At 39.1% G+C, this 24,660-nt stretch overlaps 2 protein-coding genes across 3 annotated transcripts; both read left to right on the plus strand.

Moving 5' to 3' along the window:
* The first annotated feature begins 12,748 nt into the window (after positions 1–12,748).
* Positions 12,749–20,995, plus strand: nfe2l3 (nfe2 like bZIP transcription factor 3). The gene is made up of 5 exons (XM_053334607.1): positions 12,749–13,624; positions 15,562–15,642; positions 17,658–17,771; positions 17,967–18,444; positions 18,570–20,995. Exons 1-5 carry the CDS (start codon positions 13,106–13,108, stop codon positions 19,340–19,342), a joined length of 1,965 nt encoding a protein of 654 aa, XP_053190582.1. The 5' UTR covers positions 12,749–13,105; the 3' UTR covers positions 19,343–20,995.
* A 204-nt stretch (positions 20,996–21,199) lies between these two features.
* On the plus strand, positions 21,200–24,011 carry cbx3a (chromobox homolog 3a (HP1 gamma homolog, Drosophila)). Of its 2 annotated transcripts, none has more exons than XM_053334199.1 (5): positions 21,200–21,292; positions 22,172–22,325; positions 22,559–22,715; positions 23,029–23,123; positions 23,365–24,011. In XM_053334199.1, the coding sequence occupies exons 2-5, from the start codon at positions 22,180–22,182 to the stop codon at positions 23,489–23,491; spliced, it is 525 nt and encodes a 174-aa protein (XP_053190174.1). In that variant the 5' UTR covers positions 21,200–21,292; positions 22,172–22,179; the 3' UTR covers positions 23,492–24,011. The 2 variants fall into 2 exon arrangements, with proteins under 2 accessions (XP_053190174.1, XP_053190173.1); XM_053334198.1 differs by lacking the exon at positions 21,200–21,292 and adding an exon at positions 21,326–21,497.
* Positions 24,012–24,660: the final 649 nt, after the last annotated feature.

Consider the following 24,660-nt stretch of genomic DNA (forward strand, 5'->3'; position numbering starts at 1 on the left):
AATCAATTTCAAATGCATGACACAAAATGGCAATGAAAGCCCTGCATTAAGCAGATCTGGTTGGCTGGTTGCATTTTCCAATGAGGGTTTGTTTGCTTGTTTATTTTGCTATTTTTCCACACTGAAACATCCAAACTATACTGTCTCAGTGGCCTAACGAACTAGCAATCTTGGAGTTAGGACCATGCTCTGCAAGCCAAATTGTTTTTCCCTCATAACACCATCTGTTTTCTCCTAGCCAAGCATGGCAAATCAGGGGTCATCACCATTAATATGCATGTTTGCTAAATCCCACTCCACAATCACCACGTAAGTCCTGGTCCATTTAGGGCTATGTGAATTTGTCAACAGTAAGTTTAATTCACTGTCTTCCAATTCACCCCTGTGAATTTTCAAACAGGCTCTCATAGAAAAAAGCATTGAGAGGTATGGAAAGATGGCCAAATGCAAGTAGTAAAATTTTAATTCTCAGAGGTATAAGAATGACAAATTCCTTCACATTTTTAAAGGGTATCCAGCAACCCAAAGCTCAGATTGGATTAGGCATGCTGATCTTCACCAATATACCTTCCATCTATTTTCTTTGAACATGTGTTTATAGCTTTGGGAGGACATGTTTATGTTCATCGCCGTGACAGGACCAGAATCCTCAAGAGTGCTATGATGTGGACAGGAAACTCTGAATCTCTCTCCCTCACAAACATCGTACACATTTTCCCTCTCCTCACCCAGTTCTCTAAAATAACAGCTTTGACACGATCTGCGCCAGGCTGCCGGTAACTTGAGAGCAGGCTGCTAGGACGTGGAGCGCTGAGGAATCCCGTGGCTGTGAAAGAGATGCAGTCAGAGACACTGAGGCGGGTAGAAATCGATGGGATGGATGGTATAGGGGGCCATACAGAACCCACTGGGCATAGGCCCCTGGTGAGAAAGATCCCAGGCCATCTGGCTAGGGTAGAGGCCAAGGAGGCTGACAGGGGAACCCAATGTTTGGGTGTTTGTGCCACAGCAATGCAGAACATTCACCGCATCCGTCCCTTACAGTGGAGATGGAGTGTGCTGGGATTTCTGATGGTAGTGGTAGTAGTGGGGTAAGGCCCAAGCACACATATGCACACACAAAATCCTACTCGCTTCTTATGGTCACAGAAGTGCAGTCAGTCCTCTGTAAACATCTGTCAGCCATTGCCTTCCTTGTCCACCCGCCCCTCCCCAGACCCCAGCAATTCACCATGCCCTTTGACCTTCAGCTGAAGAAAGAGCAACTGTGACTTTCTGCCAAAAACTAGCAAAGAGTTCAGTTCTTTGACAACTACCTCAAAAGGGGAGACTGATTTAGTTGCATGTCTGTATATGGATAAATCAGTGTTAACAGCAAAGACTTGTGTTTCTCATGGTTCACAGTCCAGGCAAGCAGGCTTAAGAAAGTACAGCTGTATAATAGTGATTACAGCAGAATGTGGCAAAGTGGAAAGCCCTTGGGTTATTTAGTCTTTGAAAGGGTTTAAATACTTGGAATAAATGCAAAAAACACCAAAATTATTCGAAATAAGATCTGAAACACAACTGTGCCAATTATCAGTTCAAAGACTTGTAATTGTATTTGCTAGCAAGGAAATTCAAGCTGTTGCAAATAGTAGACAGAATATTATTTTTGAATCACACAAGATTTTGCTCTTCATTTCCATTTAGTTAAACAGTCAGTTTTCCTAATAAGATTTGTCTGTGGTTTGGACATTCGAGGCTCTGATCTACTGTCATTTCAGCCACTCTGTCCCCCGCGGGATCCAGACCAGCACCGTAGACCTGTGGACACAGACCAGAGCCCTCATCAGCTCTCCTACTTCTGCTTTTCTGGGGCCTCAGGTTTCCCCTTCCATTCCCTCCTGCCCTCTCTGCTTCCAGCAGCCCCCACAAGCCTCCCTCCCTACATCAATTACAGCCTATCCCCTGTAGCGCTGGGCCCCTCCCTCTGTGACCCCAGGGGTTACCAAGTCAGGGAGGTCAGAGGTCATTCTCCCTGCAGCGACCCCAGGCATCTCTCAGAAGTTTCCGGCTCTGTGTCTGAAGCCCTACGGCCCTGCAGGGCGACACCCACACGACCCTCCGGCAGCTTGGGAAGACAGGGACCCCCCTCCTTCCAGTCAACAATGTGTGTTCCACTCAGTCATGTCACAGGTCAAATGTTTTTCCAAAAAATTATTTTCACATGCACTTTTGCATTAAGTAAATATGTTTTGGATAATTTAATCCACAGACTCACACAGTCATACATGCTGTAATGTATGGTTGTTTGTGAAGAATGCAAATTATGTATGCTCCATAATGCAGCAGTGGAAGTAATAATCAGAACCTTTACCTATGTAAAAGTAATGCAATACTCAATTACAAGCAAATTTATGTATATAAAAGGTAAGCTACTAATTTATGCCAAATGGGCCACTTTCAGAAAGTTAACTTATTATAGGATAATTAGTACTGATACATCAACATATATGTAAAATTAAATGTAGTATAAAGGTGGAGCTGATTTTAACTAAGTTATATAAAGGTTTATAGTTCATAACAATCCATCAAATAGAATTACCCAAGTACATAAAGTACCTCAAAACTGTACATAAATACAGTGCTTGAGTATATGTACTTACTTATGTACCACTGCCATTGTGTGATATCTTTACTGTTCCTGTAAAGACTCCAAGGCAGCATCTTGTACACTTTTTACCGTTCCTTTGAATAAATCTCAATTGTTTGTCCAAAGAAGAGTTTATTGTGTCATTTTTCACTTTTGAAATCTTCTGATCATGCTGGAAATAACTTAACATGTCCATGGATTTAGTGTGTTTTGTACATTTATAGATAATCAAGTCAAAATCTAAATTCAATTGAGAGTATTCTTGCCTGTCCCAATAAACATACATATTTTACTTTTATCTTCTTACAAAACACAAGAATTTAAAGTTACTGAAGTCAACTACTGTGTTTTGACTGAATAACTATGATATAAATATGAATAAAAGTGAGCTTGTGCAGACCATGGAAATCAATAGTTAATGCGATGAAAGGGTTTACACACATTCATTTTCTGCAGAATGCTGGACTATCTCAGATAGTTTCTTCAGATTAATGCAAATACAGATAATCGTCTGGGTTTTGCAATAATTTTCTTGTGAGAGGAATATGAATGTTCAATACAGACTGTATACATACAGTAACAATCTTTTTAAAATGCACTTTAAATCTCTTTAAATTTCTCATTAATTTGACAAAATGTATCAATAAAGGACTTCAGGCAAAGAGCGAATAAAACTTGCTTTTAAAATCTATTCTACTGATTCAGTGGTAAATCTCACATCGTGTGGTCAACAATGAGAGGATGTCACATACAGTCAGCCAGGTTAAACAGCAAGTCGATGACTCAGGTTGTGTCGTTGACCGCAGAGGTTTAACGGGGAAACCGGCCTCACAGAGTAGAACTGTATTTCTGTCATAGTACCCAGACCTCGCAGTGTCAATACCAGACACATTATCTCTAATGGGAGAGTCTGGGGTGGAGGGAAGAGGAGACAAGGAAAGAGAGAGAGAGATAGAGAGACACAGAGAGTGGAGAGGGACGGTATCTCTATTGATTAACTGGAAGAGGACCTCCACTCCACCCTCTCCTGTCCAGACATATGGGGTAATAAGGACCACTCTTCTCCACTGTCATCCCCCCACCTTCTCCTCTCTCTTCTCTTCTCCCTTCACCCCAGCTAGAAAGCCTTTTAATCAGCCCCCGTGGGAATACATGGATATGATTTGAGAGAAAAAGGAGGGAAAGAGAGAGGGAGGAAAAGGAGACAGGCTGAGAGGAATCCATTAGTGAAGCAGACACAATAGCTACAGGAACAGAGGTTTCCCTCAACCAAAAAAAAGGCATGACAGACCTGAAAACACACTCTGTATGTATTAATACACACATAATTACTTTATTCTTCAGAGTAAAATATGATAGTTTTTGACAACACACTTAAAAGATGGTTTCACAGTTTTTCAAGTCGAGCTAAAATTAACAGTCAGGTGCCCGTATAAACACTGAAAGACGTTTTCTTTATTTAATCATGCCTCCTGTTCATACTGACCATTATATTGTCCCCTTAACATGCACTTTCAATGTAAGTGATTGACGCCAAAATCCACAGTGTGCCCACACTGCATTTAAAAGTTTATCTGAAGCTTATATGGGGTTTCAGCAGCCTGAGTTAGTCATATCAAGCAGATATCTGCCACGTATACAGTCTTTTTTAGCATCAAATTCCCTCTTTGTGTTTCCTCGGACAGTGTTGCATAAAAAAAAGAAGGACTTTGGAACTAAAAGGGCTGTAACGTTAAAAGATATCAACTTGATTTGACTAATTTGGATGGCTGAAGCTTCATATTAACTTCAGATAAACTTTTAAAAATATTTTTGAACAGAAGCAGCCAGGTTGGGGACTTACATGGTAGGTGCATTATAAGAGATCAAATGACCAGTATGAAAATTAAGAATGATTATGGCAAGAAAAACCTATTTCAAAGTTCTTTTGGGTATCTGTATATTGTTTTAAGACAGAATTGAAAAACTGTGAACCCGTTCTTTAAGGCACTGCGGTCAGTATTATATATAAGTGTGAACGCACGTACAAGTCTGAGTTGATATTGTTCCAAAGTTACCAGGTCACATCATACAGGCCTGTTTTTCTTCAGCCAGGGCCATTTTCCTCTGTTTATGTAGGGCCTTTCTGTTTTCTTTTCCAAGGAGAAGGCTGCCAATCTCAGCGAGCCAGACCAACTTTATCAAGGCGACCATCTCAAGACTCTGACATCAAATCCACGACTGCTTCTCAGACTACAAAAAAAAGAAGAAGAAAAAGAAAAAAAGAAAACCCAACCTAAAAACTTGTCAGCGCCTCGCCCTACTGCTGGCCCCTCAGCCTCTGGACTCATGAGAGATGGGGTGAGGACAGAGTGAGGAAGGGATCCAAAACATTTAAATGTGGTTGAAGGCGTTCTGACTTTTAATCTTGAATGAGATGTTCAATTATTATGTCTCCATTCAGTTTAACAGCACAGAGCCTTCAGGAGCTGCAACATTTCAATCAGTGAGCACAGGTTTCATTTGGGAGAACTGATTACCCTTCACATCAAGACTCATCATGGGCCTTACAATCCACATAAATTGGACAGTAGCGCCCCCAGGTGGCCGAGGCTGCACCAAGGTTTTTTGGGGGCGAAATAACAGTTTTGCTAAACACTATCACATGTTACTGACTGAAAATGGGAATAAAAGTTGGGAGTTATTGTGTCCTACATGTTTTAACATGGTAATAAAACAGCAGTCCTATATTTCTGTCAATAGAAGACGTATTGCTGCTAATGGAATAAAGCAGAAACACTGCTAAGTGGGCTAACACAAAGCAGTTAGTTTCCTACAGGCCGGTGGGACACATTATAGCCTATAGAAAGGTCTGCTCAGTCCATCAGCATTAAAACAAAACCTGTATTGAAAAGGAAAAGAAATAAAGCCATGAAAAACTGGAGTCTTTTTCTTTTTTTAAACTCAATTTGCAGAGTATAAGCTTGGTGTAAAATTGTTTCCATATGTCTCCACTGCGGGGCGCCACAGAGTCTGCCAAACGGCAATTATATATTTTTTAAGAAGTCTACGTTTTGTGATTGGCTGACGCGTTGGCGAGACGAACCAATAAAATGTAAGGTGCTTGACTCTTGTGCATGATTGGCTACACACGGATGTCAATCAAGCAGCGACGGAGTCTGGAGGCAGAGAGCGGCCAGTCTGTTGTTTTGCTCTCTGGAGTACAGAGCTCCGCTGCGGGACCCACTCTCTCTCTCTCTGTCTCTCTCTGTCTCTCTCTCTCACACACACTCATACACACACACTCACTCACACACACACACACAGCCAACACTTAATTAAATAAAACAGGCTAATGAAATCAGAGTAAAATATTTATATATTTAAAATCAAGTATATTTAAAACTGCAGTTTGTAATAATTTTGTATTTTAGGATATATTTAATTATGGTGAATTATTACCATGATGTCATGGATCCTTATAAAAATCCTAATTATAAACCAGGCTTTAAATTGCCTGCAAATACATATTAAGCCTAATCCTAAAATATTACAAATCGGAGCAAAATAACAGTAATTGTTTTAAACGTTTTAAAAAAAAATTCCGTCCATAAAGTTTATCATAGTGGGCGTATTTGTATTTTCTTTTTTTGCACTAGGCCTAATGAAAGAAAAACATGTTTATTATAAAATGTATTAAAACTTTATTTTGTGTATACAGACACAAGTGTGTAGTATTACATTGACAAGTATTTCTAAACAAGCTTAATAAAATTCTTATTTTTCATGACAAAAACATTTTTAGTACCAATTATGAATATTCGAAAAATATCTAAACTACAATACCAGTCCTGCAAACTAATAAAAGACTAAATAGGACTAGGACTGAACTATTTTCCTAATTTAATAATTTCACTTTAAGGTATCAAGGCTATTTATAGCATAAACTAGCCCATGTTCAGGGAATTGGGTAGGCTAATACATGCTCAAATTGAATATTTTTCATCCATAAAATAAAACAGGGATTCTCTGCTTCAAAATTTGATGAATTTTATTTTTTTTTATTTACAAAAGTATGTTAATTAGATTACTACAGGGATATGAGACCGTCAAATTTAAATTGTTGCAGTCAGCATAACCTAAACTCAGAACTGAGGTCAGTGTAAAAAAAAACAGACCTTCAACACAAGTTTAAACTGTAATAACTACAGAAAACACAGAAAATACCGAAAAAATAGTCCCTCGGTTTGGTCACCTCGATTTCCCTCAGGTTTCCCGTGAGTCTTTGCGGGACCCAAATTTGTGGGCATGCGCTCTAGCGTCCCATACGTCACGTATCCGCCCGCCAATCAGCTCCGTCCTCAGAAGAGCACGTGGGGGTGATTTAAGAGCTCTCCCCCAATAAATCTGTCAGAACTTCGCAAAGTTGATTTAAATGTGTTTCACATCGTTATGAAAATACTTGTGGATTAATCAAGTGACTGCGCGCTGGCGTCAGATCAGTCGGAGTAGATCACTCTTCACACCTTTGGAACGTTCAGACTCTGGACTTGTCGGGCCAAGTCGATCTGTAAAGCTTTGCATGAGGATTTTATTATTATTATTATTATTGTTATTAGTAATATTATTATTATTATTATTATTAGTAGTAGTAGTAGTATTGTTTACAGTATGTGTAAGACTCAGCTGCACCGTGTAAACAGATTAGGACGTTATTACACAACAGTTCTTCTGTTGATTGACTATATAATTATCAAACAGGCCATTTCCGCTGACAGTAGCCTATCGTGTGACTGTTAAATTGTTGCAGTAGGTGTATAACAATGATGCAGCTTTATCCTGAATGAAGTGTGATATAGCCAGTGCCTCTAAAGCCACGTTTAGGCTTGTTTGTACTAGACTTATCAACCTGACATAGACAGTGTGCGTTGAACTTGTTGTGTTGAACTAGGCATGCTCACACTCATTATTGTGCCTGTACTTGAATGGGATCTGCTAGACTTATTTGTGGTGCAATACAATGTGGTACATAAATGTCTTGTGTAAAGTATTTCCAAAAGGCTTACAGTGAATTTTTATTTCACTGAAAAGCTCCATTACAGCACCAAATTTTAAACAGGCCATACAGTTGTAGAGATCCTGAGGAAATATTTTTATTTTGTTTTATTTTTCTTTATAGGCTATTCACATATTATACGATAAGAGAACTATATACCTACAATATATCTTTACTCAGTTAAAATGTAGTCTGCACAATAAAAACAAGTTTTCAGTGTATCATTATTTTATCAATTGGCGTATATACTTCGTCAGGCTGTTATATACAATAAATAAATAGCCTAACAGACGTGGAAAGGACATAAAAATAATGGACGTCGTTTTCTTTCTGAAAATGTACAAGTTTAAGAGGCCCAAAGTTATGTTTTTGCAATTTTGTGTTGATTTAGTGGAAATCTCTTTCGATTCATGTTACCATTATTCGACAGCAGGTGTCACAGTTGAGCCAGATTACTTTCACTGTTCTGAGTATCAGCAAAGTCCATCAGGAGGGACTTGTAGACAGTCCTGGTACCGCTGATACTATTATAAATCAGCCATGAAGACAGAAATTTAGTAAACATTTAAAGTAGATTTGTTTAATGATTGCCCACAGCACATACACAGTAGTGAAAGGTAACTAAATAAATCTACAAAGTTGTCACCTAAGTACAAGTTTTAGGTACTTGTACTAAAAATTGTACTTTTGTTAAAAAAAAAAAAGAAAAGAAAAAAGTTCTACCTTTTTATTCAGGAAACGTATAGGCTACTTCGCTATACTTTATACTCCACTAAAATGATCTGACAGCTATTACTAGTTATTTTGCAGAATAAGATTTCACATAGAAACCACATGACAGGTTTATAAAATGTAAATTAAAGGGATAGATTTGACTTTTTGGCAAACTAAATGAGCTCCAATTATACATACAGACAAATACAACACACATAACAAAAACACTCTGAAATGTATCATTCTGCATAAATATTTACATGTGATAAGTACATTTCTGTACAAAGCTTTTTTTCTGTGTTTACTGTGTATGTACATTAGTAAGATTTTGAGTGTATAATATTTTTGAATGAATACTTACACATTGTATTTCAAGATCTACGATATATATTATATATTTTCTTTCTTTCTTTTTTTTTGTCCCACCACTAGAGCATATAGTATGCATTTTACTATTTATTTGCGCAATAAATGTTTTCTAAAGATGCAGTGAGTGTTTCTTTAATTCTGTGTGTCTGCTGGCTCTGTGTTTTTGATTTAACTCAAGGTTGTCCCTACACCATTACCACAGATAAAGTTTACACAGTCCTTGAATAACTTGATACTGTGAAAGCAAGCAAGTGTTATTATTGGTAGACATAGACCCGTTAAACATAAGCACTAGATTATGCTTGATATCTTGGAGAAGGACAGACCTAGCTCTTCCAAAACAATGTGTTTGTCTAACGTTAATCATTTGTTTTGTGCACATGGTTCTTATGTAAGTTATGATTATTCAATGTTTAAAACAAACAAACAGGACATAGAGAAATACACCATGTAGAGCTTTTCATCCCTTACAACAGGTTCATCAGTTTGTACCTCAGTTGCAGATACAGTTGAAGTTAATTTGCTAACTATGAAGGGAAAACCCCAAAAGTTGTAAGGGGCAACCTCATGTTCTTTCACAAGTTTTAGGATGAAGGAAAATGTACAGTATAAAAAATGTGAACACTTTGATTGATGAACATCATGATTTATTTATTTATCGACGCACAGCATCATGGACTATAAAACCGACGAAAAGTCCAACCTTGAAATATCCAAATGGTTACTTCATGGCCACGGCTAAGTTGACCTCATAACATTACCAACAACATCTATCAGTCTGAATGACTTCTTTTTAATCTGAAGAGTCTTCTGTTTCAAATCATATTTAAAAACATATAGCACAAAAAGTAAGGAAATTTGTGTTTGGTAGGTTATTTCTTTGTTGTAACAATGCTTTTTGGCAATACATCTCAGCAGAGCTGAGTATGTGGGTTGCGCCAATGAAAAATTTGTCAAATCTTCTCTGCCTTCTTTGGTGGAGGCAGTGTGATGGTGTGGGGCGGCATCTCCCTCACTGGAAAACGAGGCTTGTCATCATTGAAGGAATCTGAATGCAGAGAGATATCGAGATGAGATTCTGGAACCAGTGGCAATCCCATATCTCCACAGTGTGGGACCAATCTCTATCTTCCAAGATGACAACGCTCGCTCCCACAGAGCAGGGCTTATCAGAGACTATACCTGCAGAATTTGGGAGTAGAGAAGATGGAATAGCCTGCCAGCAATACTGACTTCAACCCCATTGAACACTTGTGAGATCAGCTTGGGCGTGCTATTCGTGCCAGCGTGATCAACACAACCACGTTGGCTGACTTGAATGGGAGAATGGGATGCCATCCCACACCAGTGTGTGACTAGGCTGGTGACCAGCCTGAGGAGGAGGCACCAGGCTGTTGTGGCGGTGTATGGTTCTTCCACACACTACCTAGGCTGCTGTTTGTTAAATTAATAAATTATTAAATTGGCAATAAGTCTTGTTTCTTCTGACTTCAGTCATCCAGTCCATCAAACAATACCAAACAAGAGTCAATAGCAGAATAAGCTGTTCGGCATTGGCAGAGGATATTTGCCTAATTTTTCATGGATGCAACCCACATACTCATCTCCTCTGCTCATCCCACAAATGCATGTTACAAATGTGGCACCATTTAAAAGGGAAATAAACAGGCTTTCCAATGGTATAAGATTTATTGCCATTGTAACAACAAAGAAATAATCTACCAAACACAAAGTTCCTTAGTTTTTGTGCTATGTTTATTTTTGTGTTTAGTCTTATAGGTTGTGTAACCACAGACCAGAGTTGGGAAGGTTACTTAGGGAAATGCAATAGGTTACAGATTACTAGTTACTCTATTTAAAATGAGGCAAATAATGTAACATTTCAATAACTTAATCAAAGTAATGTTACTTATTATATTTTATTACTTTTCTAATTTTTTAAGTTCAGGTTTTTTTTCATGGATACTGACATGATTTATAAAGTAGATCATTTCATATAAATCAAGATTTATGTCTTAATGTATTCATTAGTCCATGTACATTTTGGAATATAAAATGGATAAAATATTTTACGAATATATTCAGTAAAATGTTAAATATTAAAAATTAGGAAAAGAACCCTCCACCTGAGCAAAATCTTAAAGGTCTGACTTCAGATATAACCTCCTTTGTAATCATCAATATTTTCATAAGTAACTGTCATTTAATCACACATTTTTTCTCAGTAACTGTAACAGAAAATTGTATTTATTTTGTAATCAAATTATGTAATGCTCTCCAACACTGCCACAGACCCATGACAAGGAACACTCAAATCCTACTCAATCAATCAATCAATCAATCAATCTTTATTTGTATAGCGCCAAATCACAACAAAGTTATCTCAAGGCACTTTACACATAGAGCAGGTTCTAAACCGAACTCTTCAGGTTTTAACTTTAATGAGACCCAACATTCCCACATGAGCAACAGTGGGAAGAAAAAACTCCCTTTTAACAGGAAGAAACCTCAGAACCAGACTCAGAGTGGGCGGCCATCTGCCTCGACCGGTTGGGGTTGAGAGGAGAGAAAGGAAGGATAGAGGAGAGAAGCACAATGAAAATCAACAATGAAGCTAGAAGGTCCGGGACTGGAATCCGTCATCCGGACGTCTACACGCCCAGATTACCTGTGAGACAAGAAAGCACAGACAACTCTGGGGAAGAAGTTTAGGTTATTGAATGCATTAACAGAACATGAATGTTAATGGATATAGATGGATGGATAGAGAGAGAGAGAGAGGGAGAAGGATAGAGGAGCTCAGTGCATCATGGGAATACCCCGGCAGTCTAAGCCTATGGCAGCATAAGTTAAGAGCTCAAAGAGCCCTAACGATAAGCTTTATCAAAAAGGAAAGTTTTAAGCCTACTCTTAAATATAGGGAGGGTGTCTGCCCCCCGGACCAAGTCTGGAAGATGGTTCCACAGGAGAGGAACCTGATAGCTGAAGGCTCTGCCTCCTGTTCTACTTTTAGAGATACTAGGAACCACAAGTAGACCTGCATGCTGGGAGCGCAGTGTTCTAGTAAGTACTCTAAGATTTAACTGTTGAAGGTAAAAGTTTACCCCCTTTCCTCATGAATGGTGGTGCTAGAAATATTTAGATCCTTTAATTGTGTAAAAGTATTAATAAACAATGTAAATGTTCTCTGTTATAAGTATTAAATATTGCAAAATCTCCTTAAATATAGAATGGCCCCTTTTTAGGGTGCTACATTATTATATAACACTATTCTTGCTGATGTTGTGTAAGAAACATTTCCATATTGAAATTGATAAAGGTGGAGCTTATTTAATCTATAACAAAACATAGGCTATAACCTGATATGATTTGAAAGAATATGTAATCTGAAAAGTAACTAGGCTTTTGAGTGGAGAAAAAGTATAAATTCCATTCTGAGTGGGAGTTGAAAGTAGCATAAAATTGGAAAAGTCTAATAAGTCTACTGAGACCTATTTGATAAAAAAAAATAAACCAATTTGTATCAGATGTCCGATTGGTGAGGTATTTTGATTGAAGACATTCCCTCTTTACTGTTCAGCGTCAGAGTAGACAAGTTCAAAGTGTAATTCAGAGACAGACCTCTAGGCCAAACATGTCCAAATGCAGGTCAGTAGCACAAACGTCCCGGAACTGCAACCTAGTGTACGTTACTCAGAAATCCCTTTGAAATCAATAAACTTCTGGATGTGAGAAGTTACTGGGCCAACGAAGTATGGTATAGTGTTTCTGAACTAGTGATATCAGTTTCATTTCTGCAGTTTTTCGTGTAAATTATGTGTGTAGTTATGTTCAGGGTGGGAACTGGAAGTGGTTACCATCTGTCTCTTGCTTTCATTGGCCAAGAATATAACTGTCATGCTTCTTGTCCAATCAGGTGTTGTTGCGGTCAAAGCTGTGGACCAATCAGCATGAGTTATGCAAATCCTGAAGTGAAGTTCCCTCAGTAGCAGCACTCTACTGTGACAGCATTTAGCTTGACCGATATTATTATTTCTCTTTAATTAGCAAAGTTAGCGAGGTTTTGATAGCTATATACCACGGAAGAAGCATTTCTCCGCTGCAAGGGATTGAAAGGCGGCGTTTTCGCTATGTTTGTTCCAAGAGCTTTCCGTTAACTGGTAATTAAAGCTGGTGGCTAACAGCTAGCATAACGTTAGCTATCCAACGATTTCGCCGGCACAGGCGGACCTCTTTGTCTGACAGGGGAAGGCGTGCTCTTTTGTTAGGCTTTTCCCCTTTGTCCACACGGGAAAGAGGAACTGTTAGGTCAGGATTTCGCAATTAACTGCAGCTCTAAACGTGTTTAGAAAATGCAAATCGCTAAAAAATACTTCACAGAAGGCCTGATTCAATTGACAATCTTGCTCAGTTTGATTGGAGTTCGTGTGGATCTCGACAGCTACTTAAGCGGCTATTATTCGCCTCTGATAGAGATTAACTTGGGTCCTAGCTCAGCCTACACCCAGACACCCTTTCATAATTTGAGAGACACTCTTGACGGATACAGCGTGCACCCAAAATGTCCCGAGTTGGACTATTTCTTCGCAAGTCGCCGGCTACTAGACGAAGTGAGGGCTCTTGGCTCCCCGCGGTTCCCCACTCAGTTGAACGCATGGCTGGTGCACCAAGTGTCTGCCACTGACAAGGCTGACTGTGGGCATCCTTCAACCAGCAACGACAGCACTGACACTAACCCAGGACTGGAAAGCTCCGGGTATGAAACCAGTGATGACAGTGAACACCTGCCCAGTGGCCAAGAGCTGTGCCAAACAACCCCTCAAGTCGGACAAGGGCCTTGTAACGTTGGAGCCTGCGGGTTTCTGAAAGAGGCAAGTGTGTGTGTACAATTTAACAGAAAGTTAAGCAGACTTTACTGCTAACTAATCTATGTGATCAGGTACGTTGCTTGGCCAACTAAAATAGTTAATGAAGTAGTGTCACAACTTCCTCACTGGTTAACTGAACAGCCAATGCTTCCCTTAGCTAACTAGCATCACTAATCCATGTTATACAAGAATGGGTTTCTATCCAACAAGTTACTTATTATGTTGTAACATTTCCTGGTGCACCAGTCAACAGGGCAAAACAATGTGATAACCTAATCTATTACCAAATCTTAAATCTGCTCTCACTTTCACTTTGTATGACTCAATCAGGCCTGTGCCACAACATGCAACATGATAAGTCTGGCAATGCTTTCCAACTTAGTTTAAAGGGGCTTACATGCATACATTCAAGTCATTTTAACAACACTGAACTGGTCTGATCTAATCCATAGCATTAGTTATACAGACTGTCATGTACAGCATCACATGTGTCTGATGTACAGTTTTCAGCCAACTGTCTACTGCATCTGTCACTCTTCTTGTCACACTAAGCCCCCTTTGAATAGTTAGGACAATAGAACTAACTTCACAAATAAGACTCTAAGAAGACCAGTCTATTGGGTGACAACACAGCTATAAAACCACCATTTGCCTAGAGATATGGGTTCACTCACACTCTGTTGTTGTTTTTGTTGAAACCTTTCATAAAAACACCTGTTTTTTTCATATTCAGTGTAGCTTTCACCTGTTACATGTGACTTCCATCAAGTGCTACAAGACTTAAATCACACCCAAACTGTTATCTTCAATTCTCCAAGTGAGTGATCCAGTCTTTCTAGCTCAGGCTAAACAGCTGCCTCGTGGATGTTATGTCCTGAGGGCAGTTGATGTCGCCAATTGTGTAACTATATCCCCTTTCTTCAGGCTCAACCACCAGCTGTGGGCCTGGAGAGGTGGAGAAGTGAGGCTTAGACCCACACCCTGTTTGCTTACACAAAAGTGGTGGTCCATACTTGAATGCTACCCCCTCCCAGGGTTCTTGTTCACATGGATAATGTGATGTTGACACATCTTTTATTCTTCACCCCATCTTTTGTAAAAGAAAATAAGTAATAGCTTTACTGCTTGAAGGGCAAAATGTTGTTTTATGGAAGTATAATGCTTAAAAGGAGAGAACTACAGCTGTCAAATTTGAAAGTAAAACTTAGTAACTATCTACATTGACGGGGCCATATCAAGCTGGAAAAGCTGCTTCAGAAGAAGTTGACATGCTCAGACAGAACTGGGTTGGTGCAGAGTACAGTTTGTCATATTTTTGCCTTTAGCATTAACGTAAAATCAGATACAGCAATCATTTTGCTTTCAGAACAAGTAAGGATCTGCAAAGGTATATATGCCGTCCTCTAATATCACATAAGCATAGAAACTAATTTTCTGCCTAAGTGTGGAGATGAGAATGAAGAATGTACATGGCAGACAGCAGGTAACCTACTTTATTGCTGCACTTGTGGAAATGTCTTACAACTAGATAGGTTAGATCATCTCTGAGGGCGGTTAGTCTTACTGTTTTATACATATATATATATATATATATATATTAAATACTTTAAACTTCACTTGCATACACAAATGTACCAGCTCACACATTGCTAATGTGTGCCAAATGGCACTGACCACAGTTGGCAGGATAACAAAAACAGTTAAATGTTGACCCAATCAGTTCATTGGGTTTCTTTTCCTTCTACACTTACGACTGCTTATTAAAACAAATGTTTTCTCTGTCAGAACAAAACAGAAATGTAACTAATCCTTGAACACATTGACTGTTTTTCCGCTTTCCCTCTTCTATTTTTATTATTCTATTTTATTCTATTATTACCAATTATTTTATTTTACCAATTGTTCCCTTTCTCACCATTTGTCTGTCTTTGCCTAACCAGGACAATGATGCCAAAGTTAAAGAGGAGGAGGAACCTGCCCCACTCACTCAGCTGGCTCACAGTTCCACACTGGAACAAGAGGTATGAGCAGGGTCAGAGTTGTCTTCAATTAGTGCTGTATGTCAAGGGTATATAAGTTTAGTTTGTGAAAATTTCCTCAAGTGAAGGTCCAGAACATCATAATTTTTTTCAGTACCTTGAAGTAGCATTGTAGTTACATCAGGATCTCTGCTAGTGTGTAGATTGTAGACTGTCAAATAAATACAGTAGAATTCATTTATTAGTAATTACACTCGAATTGGGAGATTCGAATGAATAATAAAATACATAAGAATAAGAATGAAAAAGCACAAGATACTTTTTTTTCTTATATCAAATAAAGATGGCATTTTGAAATAAAGTGGATTACAGAAAGCCTTTGATTATGCTTCTTAAAGTGCTTAGTTTTAGAAAAATAAAAACTAATCCCTTTTTACTTAAACCATACATTTAATTTCACATCTAATAACTTTATAACAAAACATCACAACACATAAACTCTGTGTGTATTTAACTGACAGTCGAGTCGCTCCACATGTCCAAATGCACAGATTTGATTGGCTGATTAGCGTCACGTGAGAGTATTGGCTATGCACAGTGGTCTGTGAGTTTCCAAGGGCAGCTCCACTTTTACCATAATAGCTGGAGAAGCCACGCCCGTTAAAATAGAAATGCTCGGACAAAATGTAACAATCCTCAGTATCTCATCAGTTACAGGTCGGGGTCCGGATAGGACGGCGTATGGGTCTGGATCCAGACCAGAGGCGGTCCTGGCTAGTTTTGCGCCCTGGGCGGACCAACCATCGACCATCCCCGACCACAAGCACAATATTGAACTATTTATGTTATTTTATTACATATGTTATTTAATACAAAAGTTAACAAGAGTAGAGAAAGAAATTAAGATAAATAAATTACATGTAGTATGTTAACACCAATGTAAATTGCACAAATCCTTCACCACACAAAAATAAGGTGAATAAATGAAATATAGTATGTGAAACTTTTTTTTTTTTTTTTTTTTTTTGGCATTTTATTCATTTATTTATTTATTGCGTTTTCACATAACCCAATAACTTACATGTAGCTATAACGGGTCTGTATTCATTTTATAAATGTATTATTATTTATTTGGAAGCAGCAGTTTGTGTTGTGTGGCCTGGGATCATAATCATCACAGGTCAGTCTATCCCCCGCCCCCCTCCCCCCTTTGCTTTTCCTCTGAGAGTGAGACTCACTCACAACCTGCTCACAGCCTCTGCAGTCGCAAGTTGATCCCCCGCCCCCTCGCCTTTGCCTTTTCTTCTGACACACACAACCTGTATACATGACTCTCAGCAGCAAGTTGACGTGATAGTAGGGGCACCTCATCGCCCACTGCACCAACTTGATGTGGAAATGAGCGGTATTAGTCTAAAGAAAACTGGCGATTTTTTTTTCTTTGAGGACGCACTTTTTTTTTCTTTTTTTTTTTTTGAGAGCGCTCGTGCGCCCCCAAGTAGATTGCGCCCTGGGCTGTTGCCCACATTGCCCATAGCAAAAACCGCCCCTGATCCGGACCACAGTCCGCCTATTAGTGGCCTCTGCTGTATATAATTGAATGTGTTGCAAATTGCATCTATTTGCCTTTTCCCCACATTCACAGTGTTGTGCAGTTTATCATAAAACATGTCACATTTTCATGAAATTTACAGTCACATGGCTCTTGTTGAAAAATACTTTTTACCTATTTTTAATCAGAAAATCTAATTTTCACATAACTTAACTCAATGTGCACCACTCTGCTGATGACAGTGCTGTTTGGTGATATACAAGAAAAGGAATGGTGAAGCACAGTAATAATTGTAAACCTCACAAGTAACCACTTTTAGTTTCAGTTCCTAAAAATCTGTACATATATAATTATTTAATTTCAGGTGTTCCTCCTTTATTTTATATGTCATCTTTAATCTTTTACTTGATATGAATTAAACTCAGACACAAAAGCTTGAATTGACTCTGGAGTCATAACGATGTCAACAAAACATACCACTAACTGTCATTTTTGTCTATTTTAGAGCCTGCTTGAGAGCATCACTTCACTGTCTGATCCAGCACACCTCCCTCCCCCCACCACTGATATTGACCAGCATTGGAGCAATTTACTCTCGCTGTCTGTCACAGACCTTGAAGTAAGTTGTCTGTGTATGTTTATTTCAGGTGCCTGATAATAACTTTTACACAAGGCTTAATATCTGCTTGTAAAGAGTAAATCAGACATATGAGCCAGGAACTATCAATGTGTTAATACAAAGAGTTTCAGTGCCCCATAATGGTCTACAGTATATGTTATATTGAGTAAACTGAAATGTTCGTTTTGTGTGTAGGAGTTGGATTCCCTTGTTACTGACCGTCTGTCAGACATCAACACAGACATCACCAGCGCCATCAGCCAGGATGTCAGTTTGCATGATGCCATGGTAACCAATGCTGGAGCCTTTGGTGTGACATTGGAGAGAGCTGACGCCAGGCCAGTCAGCCAACAGCAAAGGACCCTGTTTCGCTTGGAATCCACTGGCTCCTCACAATCAGACGCTTCATCAGGGATGGCCACGGGCCTGGCTGCCCTCCCCTTCGCCTCAGTGTGTAACTTAACTAGCAATGTGTCATCACAAAGTGAACTGGGTGATTGTCTGGATGAAGCAGTTTTTGACCAGATCAATCAACTGGGTTTGGAGGGCTTGGACACCATTGACAGCCAGCTGTTGAGTGGTTTGGAGAGCATCGACCCACAAGTCCTCGAGGACTTGGATTCAGACTCCGGTCTCTCCTTGGAGAGCAGCTCTGGAGGTCCAGTCTCCCCAGGTTGGTTCATTTTAATACATTTGCTTAAGGGCTAAATATCTTTTATATACTTGTGGAGCAAAGAAATTGTTGGTGTATGTGTGTATATATATACTAATAAAAAAATTAACTCTTCACTCATCCAGGCTCTTCTGAGATGTCATCATCATCTAGTTCATACTGTGAAGATGAGTGTGGAGCTACAGGCTACAGCAGCGAGGTGGATTCAGTCCCCCCTAAAGGTATCATGGACTACACTACAACGTGGTCACCTGTGGATCTGAGTGAGAGTGTGTGGCATGACCACAGCTACTCATCTCCTGCTTTTTTCAACCAACCATCAGTAACACTTCCCAGTAAAGGCATCAAAGAGGAACCTCTCAGCGATGATGACGGCTCATCCAGTTTAGAAGACAGGGAGCTGAGTCGGGATGAGCTGCGCGCCCGTGCCCTGTGCATTCCATTTTCTGTCCTTCAGATTGTCAACATGCCTGTGGAGGAGTTTCTTGAGGTCCTTGATGGTCACGGCTTCTCCCCTGAGCAGGTGACACTCCTGAGGGACATCCGCAGGAGGGGAAAGAACAAACTGGCAGCACAAAACTGCCGCAAGCGCAAACTAGATGCCATCACTGGGCTCCAGGAGGAGGTGGAAAGGCTGCAAGCTCAGAGGGACAGGTTACTGAGGGAGAAACAGCTTACAGCAAAGACAATGGGCGCTGTGGGTCAGCAGATAGAGCAGCTCACCAGAGATGTCCTGGCCCGGCTGAGGGATGATTCCGGACGGCCCCTAAACCCAGAACGATTCACCCTGCAGTGCGGGGCCAATGGGAGGGTTGTAGTTCAGCCTGTAAGAAGGCCTGCTGTTTCCACATCAACCAGCAACAAAACGGACAAAAGGAAGAAGGAGAAAAAGCAATGATGCAGTATTTACAGCTGAGACTTAAGCTTTTTAGGTTTTTGGATATCTCTGAACTTTCTTGCCTGACTCTGGTTTTGGGATCTCTGTTTTTGTTAAAGTGTGTGTGGATTCACCGCTGTTGGGAGCCTGAAACAGCAAAAGCTGCAAAAAACAAAAACAAGCAAAAAAAAAAAGAAAAAAGAAAGAAACTCAAACACGAATAAATAAAAATTCTCTGTAAATAAAAATTCTCACGGGAACAATGTAGCTTACACACTGGACATCCTTTGCTTATTAAAGATGGAGAAAGCACCCTGGGCATTTAAGGGAACAGCTAAGCTACAGGCGATGCTACCGGTTTCTTTTTGTGCCTGTTAACATTATAAAGTCATTGAATCTTAGCATTTTTACAGACTGACAAAAGCATAGACAACCAGACATGTCTAAAAGTCAACATGGCCAGCGATGTGACAGTTACGTGATGGCGATGGTGGAGGAGGATTGTGTTTGTTTGTTTTTATGTAGCTTTGCCTCTCAATGTATACCTATACAGTACAAATTGGAGGTAAAAGATTGTATTTATTAAATTTTCCGACGTTCCTGTAATGCATATATGCATCATGAGACTGTCAAAGGCAGTATCTTTTTTTGTTTTCATAATGGCAACTTTATCTCAAAGTGGTAAGAATATTGGGACATTACATATCTAAAGTTTACAAATTAGTTTCAGATGTTTGAGTGTGTACTGTTCACTAGAAATATAAATTGAAATGCCACAAAACTAGATTGTGTTCCTTTCTCTATGTCTTGATGACATACAGTATACCAATGATTAAACTGACTAGGCCTTAATTTGCATTTGATAAGTGTTTTTGTTATTGTGTGTGTGTACATGATTCACAGATGCACATTATCATATCAAAAATGTTTTTGAGAGGCTACACTTTTATAATTTAAATTAATATTGAATAATTGATTTCAAGCATAATTTGGCTTAATCCCTTCATTTCACGTACTTAAGAGTTTTGGCAAAGTTATATTCTACCTCACGCCTTAGTTTATGTTATAGATTTTGGCAACATTTTTAAAAACCCTTTCAGGGGAACTTAAGTGCACTCAAAACTACAACTCCCCTCATTAAAATGGCCCTAAATGGACCTAAAGTATCCCATCTAAAAAAAACAAAAAGAAAAAAACAATCAACTCTATTGAATAGGATTGAATGTTGTTTGGATGTTGCTTTTTATGTATTTGAGATTATCTGAAAGAGTTGAATTAAGTATTTAGAGGTTGCCATCTTATTCATGGTCTCTCCGCTTTATATAGTCAGCGAGTGAGTGAGTTAAATGGAGAGAGGTGCACAAAGTAGTTAATGGTGTGACTCATGAAGTATTTTTTCCCCTAGTCCCTCACATTTGTATTTCATTTTTCTGGTTTGACAAAGATTTTACTTTTCTGTTTCTATAAACTTCGAACTGTGTTTTTTGTGTTTTTTTCCCTTTGTTTCTGGGGGCAGATGTTTTTGATTGCATGGTGATTGTTGAATGGTGATAGTATGATTTGCGTAGGGAATTGAAAATGCTCTTGCAGATATGGTTCTTTCTGATTAAAGAAAACACAAACAAAACAAAAACAAATACTGTTTTTTTTATTTTTATTTTATTTTAGTGTCTCTTTTTTTGCACCACCGTTTCAGGGATATGAAAGTACCCTTGCTGAATAATAAACAGGGCATCCACAATCTAATCTGATCTTTTTGACGTTAAAAACCATAAAGCCAAGTCATGAACTGGAAAATAACAGTGATGAGGCTCTTTACGGACTTGATAAAGCGTGTGCCTTCTGATCTTAAAAAAAGCGAAGCGTGTTTTGCTACCAGGCTGCCGTAGGAGACCAGCCATTAGCTTTTGGCGCCTGCACAGTAGTGTCGCATACAACGTTACGAGATAAATAGAGGAAACGAACCGCGTGGTAAGGAGACATCACTCAACCAATTTCAGTTGTTTTTTTAAGCAAGCCGAAAAGCGTTACGCAGAAATAACTTGATTTACGTCGCAACATAACGCAATACCTACATTTCACCGCTTGACCCAGATAAGGCAGCTCGGGCGTCGAAGTTGGGCATTGCATTTTAGGTAGCAGACAATGCAGTTTGTGCAGAAACGCCGGAGCAGTGGTATAGTATTAAATCCTTATAGTAAAACGGCTGCATCGTCACTTTATTGTAACTTGATTTACGTGTGTATTGCATTGTTTCGGCTACATTATTGTCAGCTAGCTACGCGAAGGAGAATGTGGGGTTTACTCGTATCATTTGGGCCTTTAAAGGTTATTTGAGCGCTATTTTCGTCTTGTGTTTGATGCTAACCTTTTTTTTCTCGCTTTAACGCGGTAGTGTAACAACATTAACTTCTGTGGTCCTCATTGTTGTTTCCTTGTTCCTCTTGTGTGAATCAACGTAGCATTGCAGGTGGCACTTTTAAGTCAGCGTAATCCAGGCCTGAATAAATTAGCTGCAGGTAGCACGACGGCTATACTACATTTCGTTATTTCGCTGTAGTCTCACACGGCGCCTTTCTGATTTAGTTAGTAGCATTAAGCTAGTACTGATGTGCACGCTTTGTCATGTTGGTAAATGCTCGCGGTTACTCCATAATGACAATAGCAGTTACCATAGTGAATTGCTTTATAGCCCATTTATCTGAGGATCATTTTTTGCACAAGCTGCTCGTGTGTTTTTCTTGTGTTTTGTGTATTTAATGTGGACAGGAGCTGCTTCTTCAGGATTGTGAATTATTTGGGTGGCATTGCAGAAATCTGTAAGTCCTAACACAATGTTCTCGTTTTTAGATCACAACATGGGAAAGAAGCAGAATACCAAACCTAAGAAGGATTCACAGGATGCACAGGACGAACCTGAAGAGTTTGTTGTGGAAAAAGTGCTGGACCAACGTCTTGTAAATGGAAAAGTAGAGTTCTTCTTGAAGTGGAAAGGATTTACAGAGTGAGTTGCGTGGGACACCTGCACCCCTGCCTGCTGAGCTGGAAGTGCTTCCCTGGTATGGGGTGGTGCTGTGCTTTTGTCCATAGTCATTTTGGTTGCATTAGGTTCCTGCGGGTTCTACATGCAAACTAGTTTTCAAAAGTTTATATTGTCTTTTTGTAGCTTTAAGGGTGGAAATCAATGTTAAGGGATGTTTAGAAATGCAAATGCTGATCCTGTTCCTGCTCGTTCAGTGCTGACAATACTTGGGAGCCAGAGGAGAACCTGGATTGCCCGGAGTTGATCTCAGCGTTTCTGGAAGCACAGAAGGAAGTAAAGGAGAAACCGGCTCCTGTGAAGAGGAAGGCGTCAACAGACGAGCCTGAAACTGCAGCCAAAAAGAAAGATGTGGTGAATACACTGTAGTTTCATATGCCTTTACAACTGTCATCATTTTACCTGACACCTTTTTGAATCCCTCACTTGAGGACAGTTACTCAAAATTCAGACGATGATAGACCATATTACAGGCCGCTCAGTCCATCCCAAATGTTTTAAACAGCAGTTGCTATGGTTGACATATGTAACGATGATTTGTATTTTTATTAAAATGGAGCACCTACTGACCCCAGAATCAGATGATTATGTCAAAATTTACACTCATCTGTTCACAAGTTTGTTTTTATAGGCTAAATTTTTTTTTTTTTGTTCTCACCACTTATAGGCTGAGAAACCACGAGGATTTGCAAGGAACCTCGAACCAGAAAGGATAATCGGTGCAACAGACAGCAGCGGGGAATTGATGTTCTTGATGAAATGGTGAGTAATGGTTAAAAAATATTTGTCCATCTGGTGCATTAAGCCATTTAATATTCCTACTAGTAAAGTCATTTTAATTTATGATAATATGGCTTTTTTTTACCCCTCAAAGACAAGTAAAAAGTTCCACATGCAATAGAAAAGTCATGTTTGTGTAAAGTAACCTCTAACATAAGGGGGGAAACGAGTAGTCTGGGCAGTGGTCCACGGTTGCTATAACATCCCTCTTCTCTTGCTGCAGGAAAGATTCAGATGAAGCAGACTTGGTTCCGGCCCGCGAGGCCAACACACGCTGCCCACAGGTGGTCATTACCTTCTACGAGGAAAGACTGACATGGCACTCCTGTCCAGAGGATGAAGCTCAGTAGTACGTCCCTCTGGTCTCTGTAGTCCCTTGCACTACCTGCGCCCTTTTCCTCAGGACTGAATTTTCTCCTCTAGCTTGCCTTAGTTTTAGCTGTTTTAGTTATTTTTACAAGATGTTCCAACACTCTTTTTGTGGCAGTCAAGGAGAGCTATGATGTTCATAACAAGCTGAATTGATTGTGTGAGAGCTGATGATGGTGTTGTGATGTATAATGAATTAAGTCTTCCATTATCATATGATTATGATTGAAGTTTTGGTCGTTTGGAAACCACGATGGTACCTGCCATCGCCCATATTCATTCCTGGTTAAATTTAATAAATTCTGAATTGTTACTTTGGTATGTTTGTGTCAACCACAAGTTGTAACCATCTCAATCTGATGTAAGATGATGTTTTTTGAAACTTTTTTTTTTCACTTTAGTCCTAATATTCCGTTCTAAAAGTGTTTTGTATACTCGTTTTGTAAATATTGTTTGAAGTTCTAATAAAGGTTTTATGTGACCAAATTTCACTGCTGTATGTGTGGTAGTGAAAAGTTCAAAAAGAACAATACAGTACTATATAAGATCAATGATATTTTGCCATTTGATTTTGTTTTGATCTAGATAAACAACACATTCTGAAATGTTTTCATTCAGGTCCTGGTAGAAAACTGGCAAGAGAAGAACTTAATGGTGTAGATGGTTAACCACATTCTAGACAGCAATTTTTCACTGACCCCTGAGGAGCCAAAGATCATTTTTCCACAATATTTAATCTCAATCATTCATGTGTATTTTCTTTCCATCGCACATGAAAGGTCAGAGATTTTGGCATTGTACAAAGTATTTCTTCAGTTTGACTATTTGAAAAGTTAACTTTCTGTACTTCCTATTAACTGTGTGTATTCATCAGATTTAAATGAATAGTTCTGTGTACATCTACATAAGTTGAAAAACTGAGGAGCTTGCTAGATATGATGCATTGCCTTTTTACTTTCGAATGCAGGGAATTTACTTGTGATAGAAAAGCTTGAAAATTATGAAATTGCTACTGTTACTCGAGTACATCAATTTCCACCCAATCTGTCATATCATGTATCATTAAAGCACCTCCTACATAAGCTGAGAACATTAGTGATGTTCATCAGTGTTGTTAGTTTATTTTGAGTCATGCCGCCAGATGGCATTG

This window comes from Scomber japonicus, chromosome 15 (assembly GCF_027409825.1).
Source record: "Scomber japonicus isolate fScoJap1 chromosome 15, fScoJap1.pri, whole genome shotgun sequence".
Lineage (NCBI taxonomy): Eukaryota > Metazoa > Chordata > Actinopteri > Scombriformes > Scombridae > Scomber > Scomber japonicus.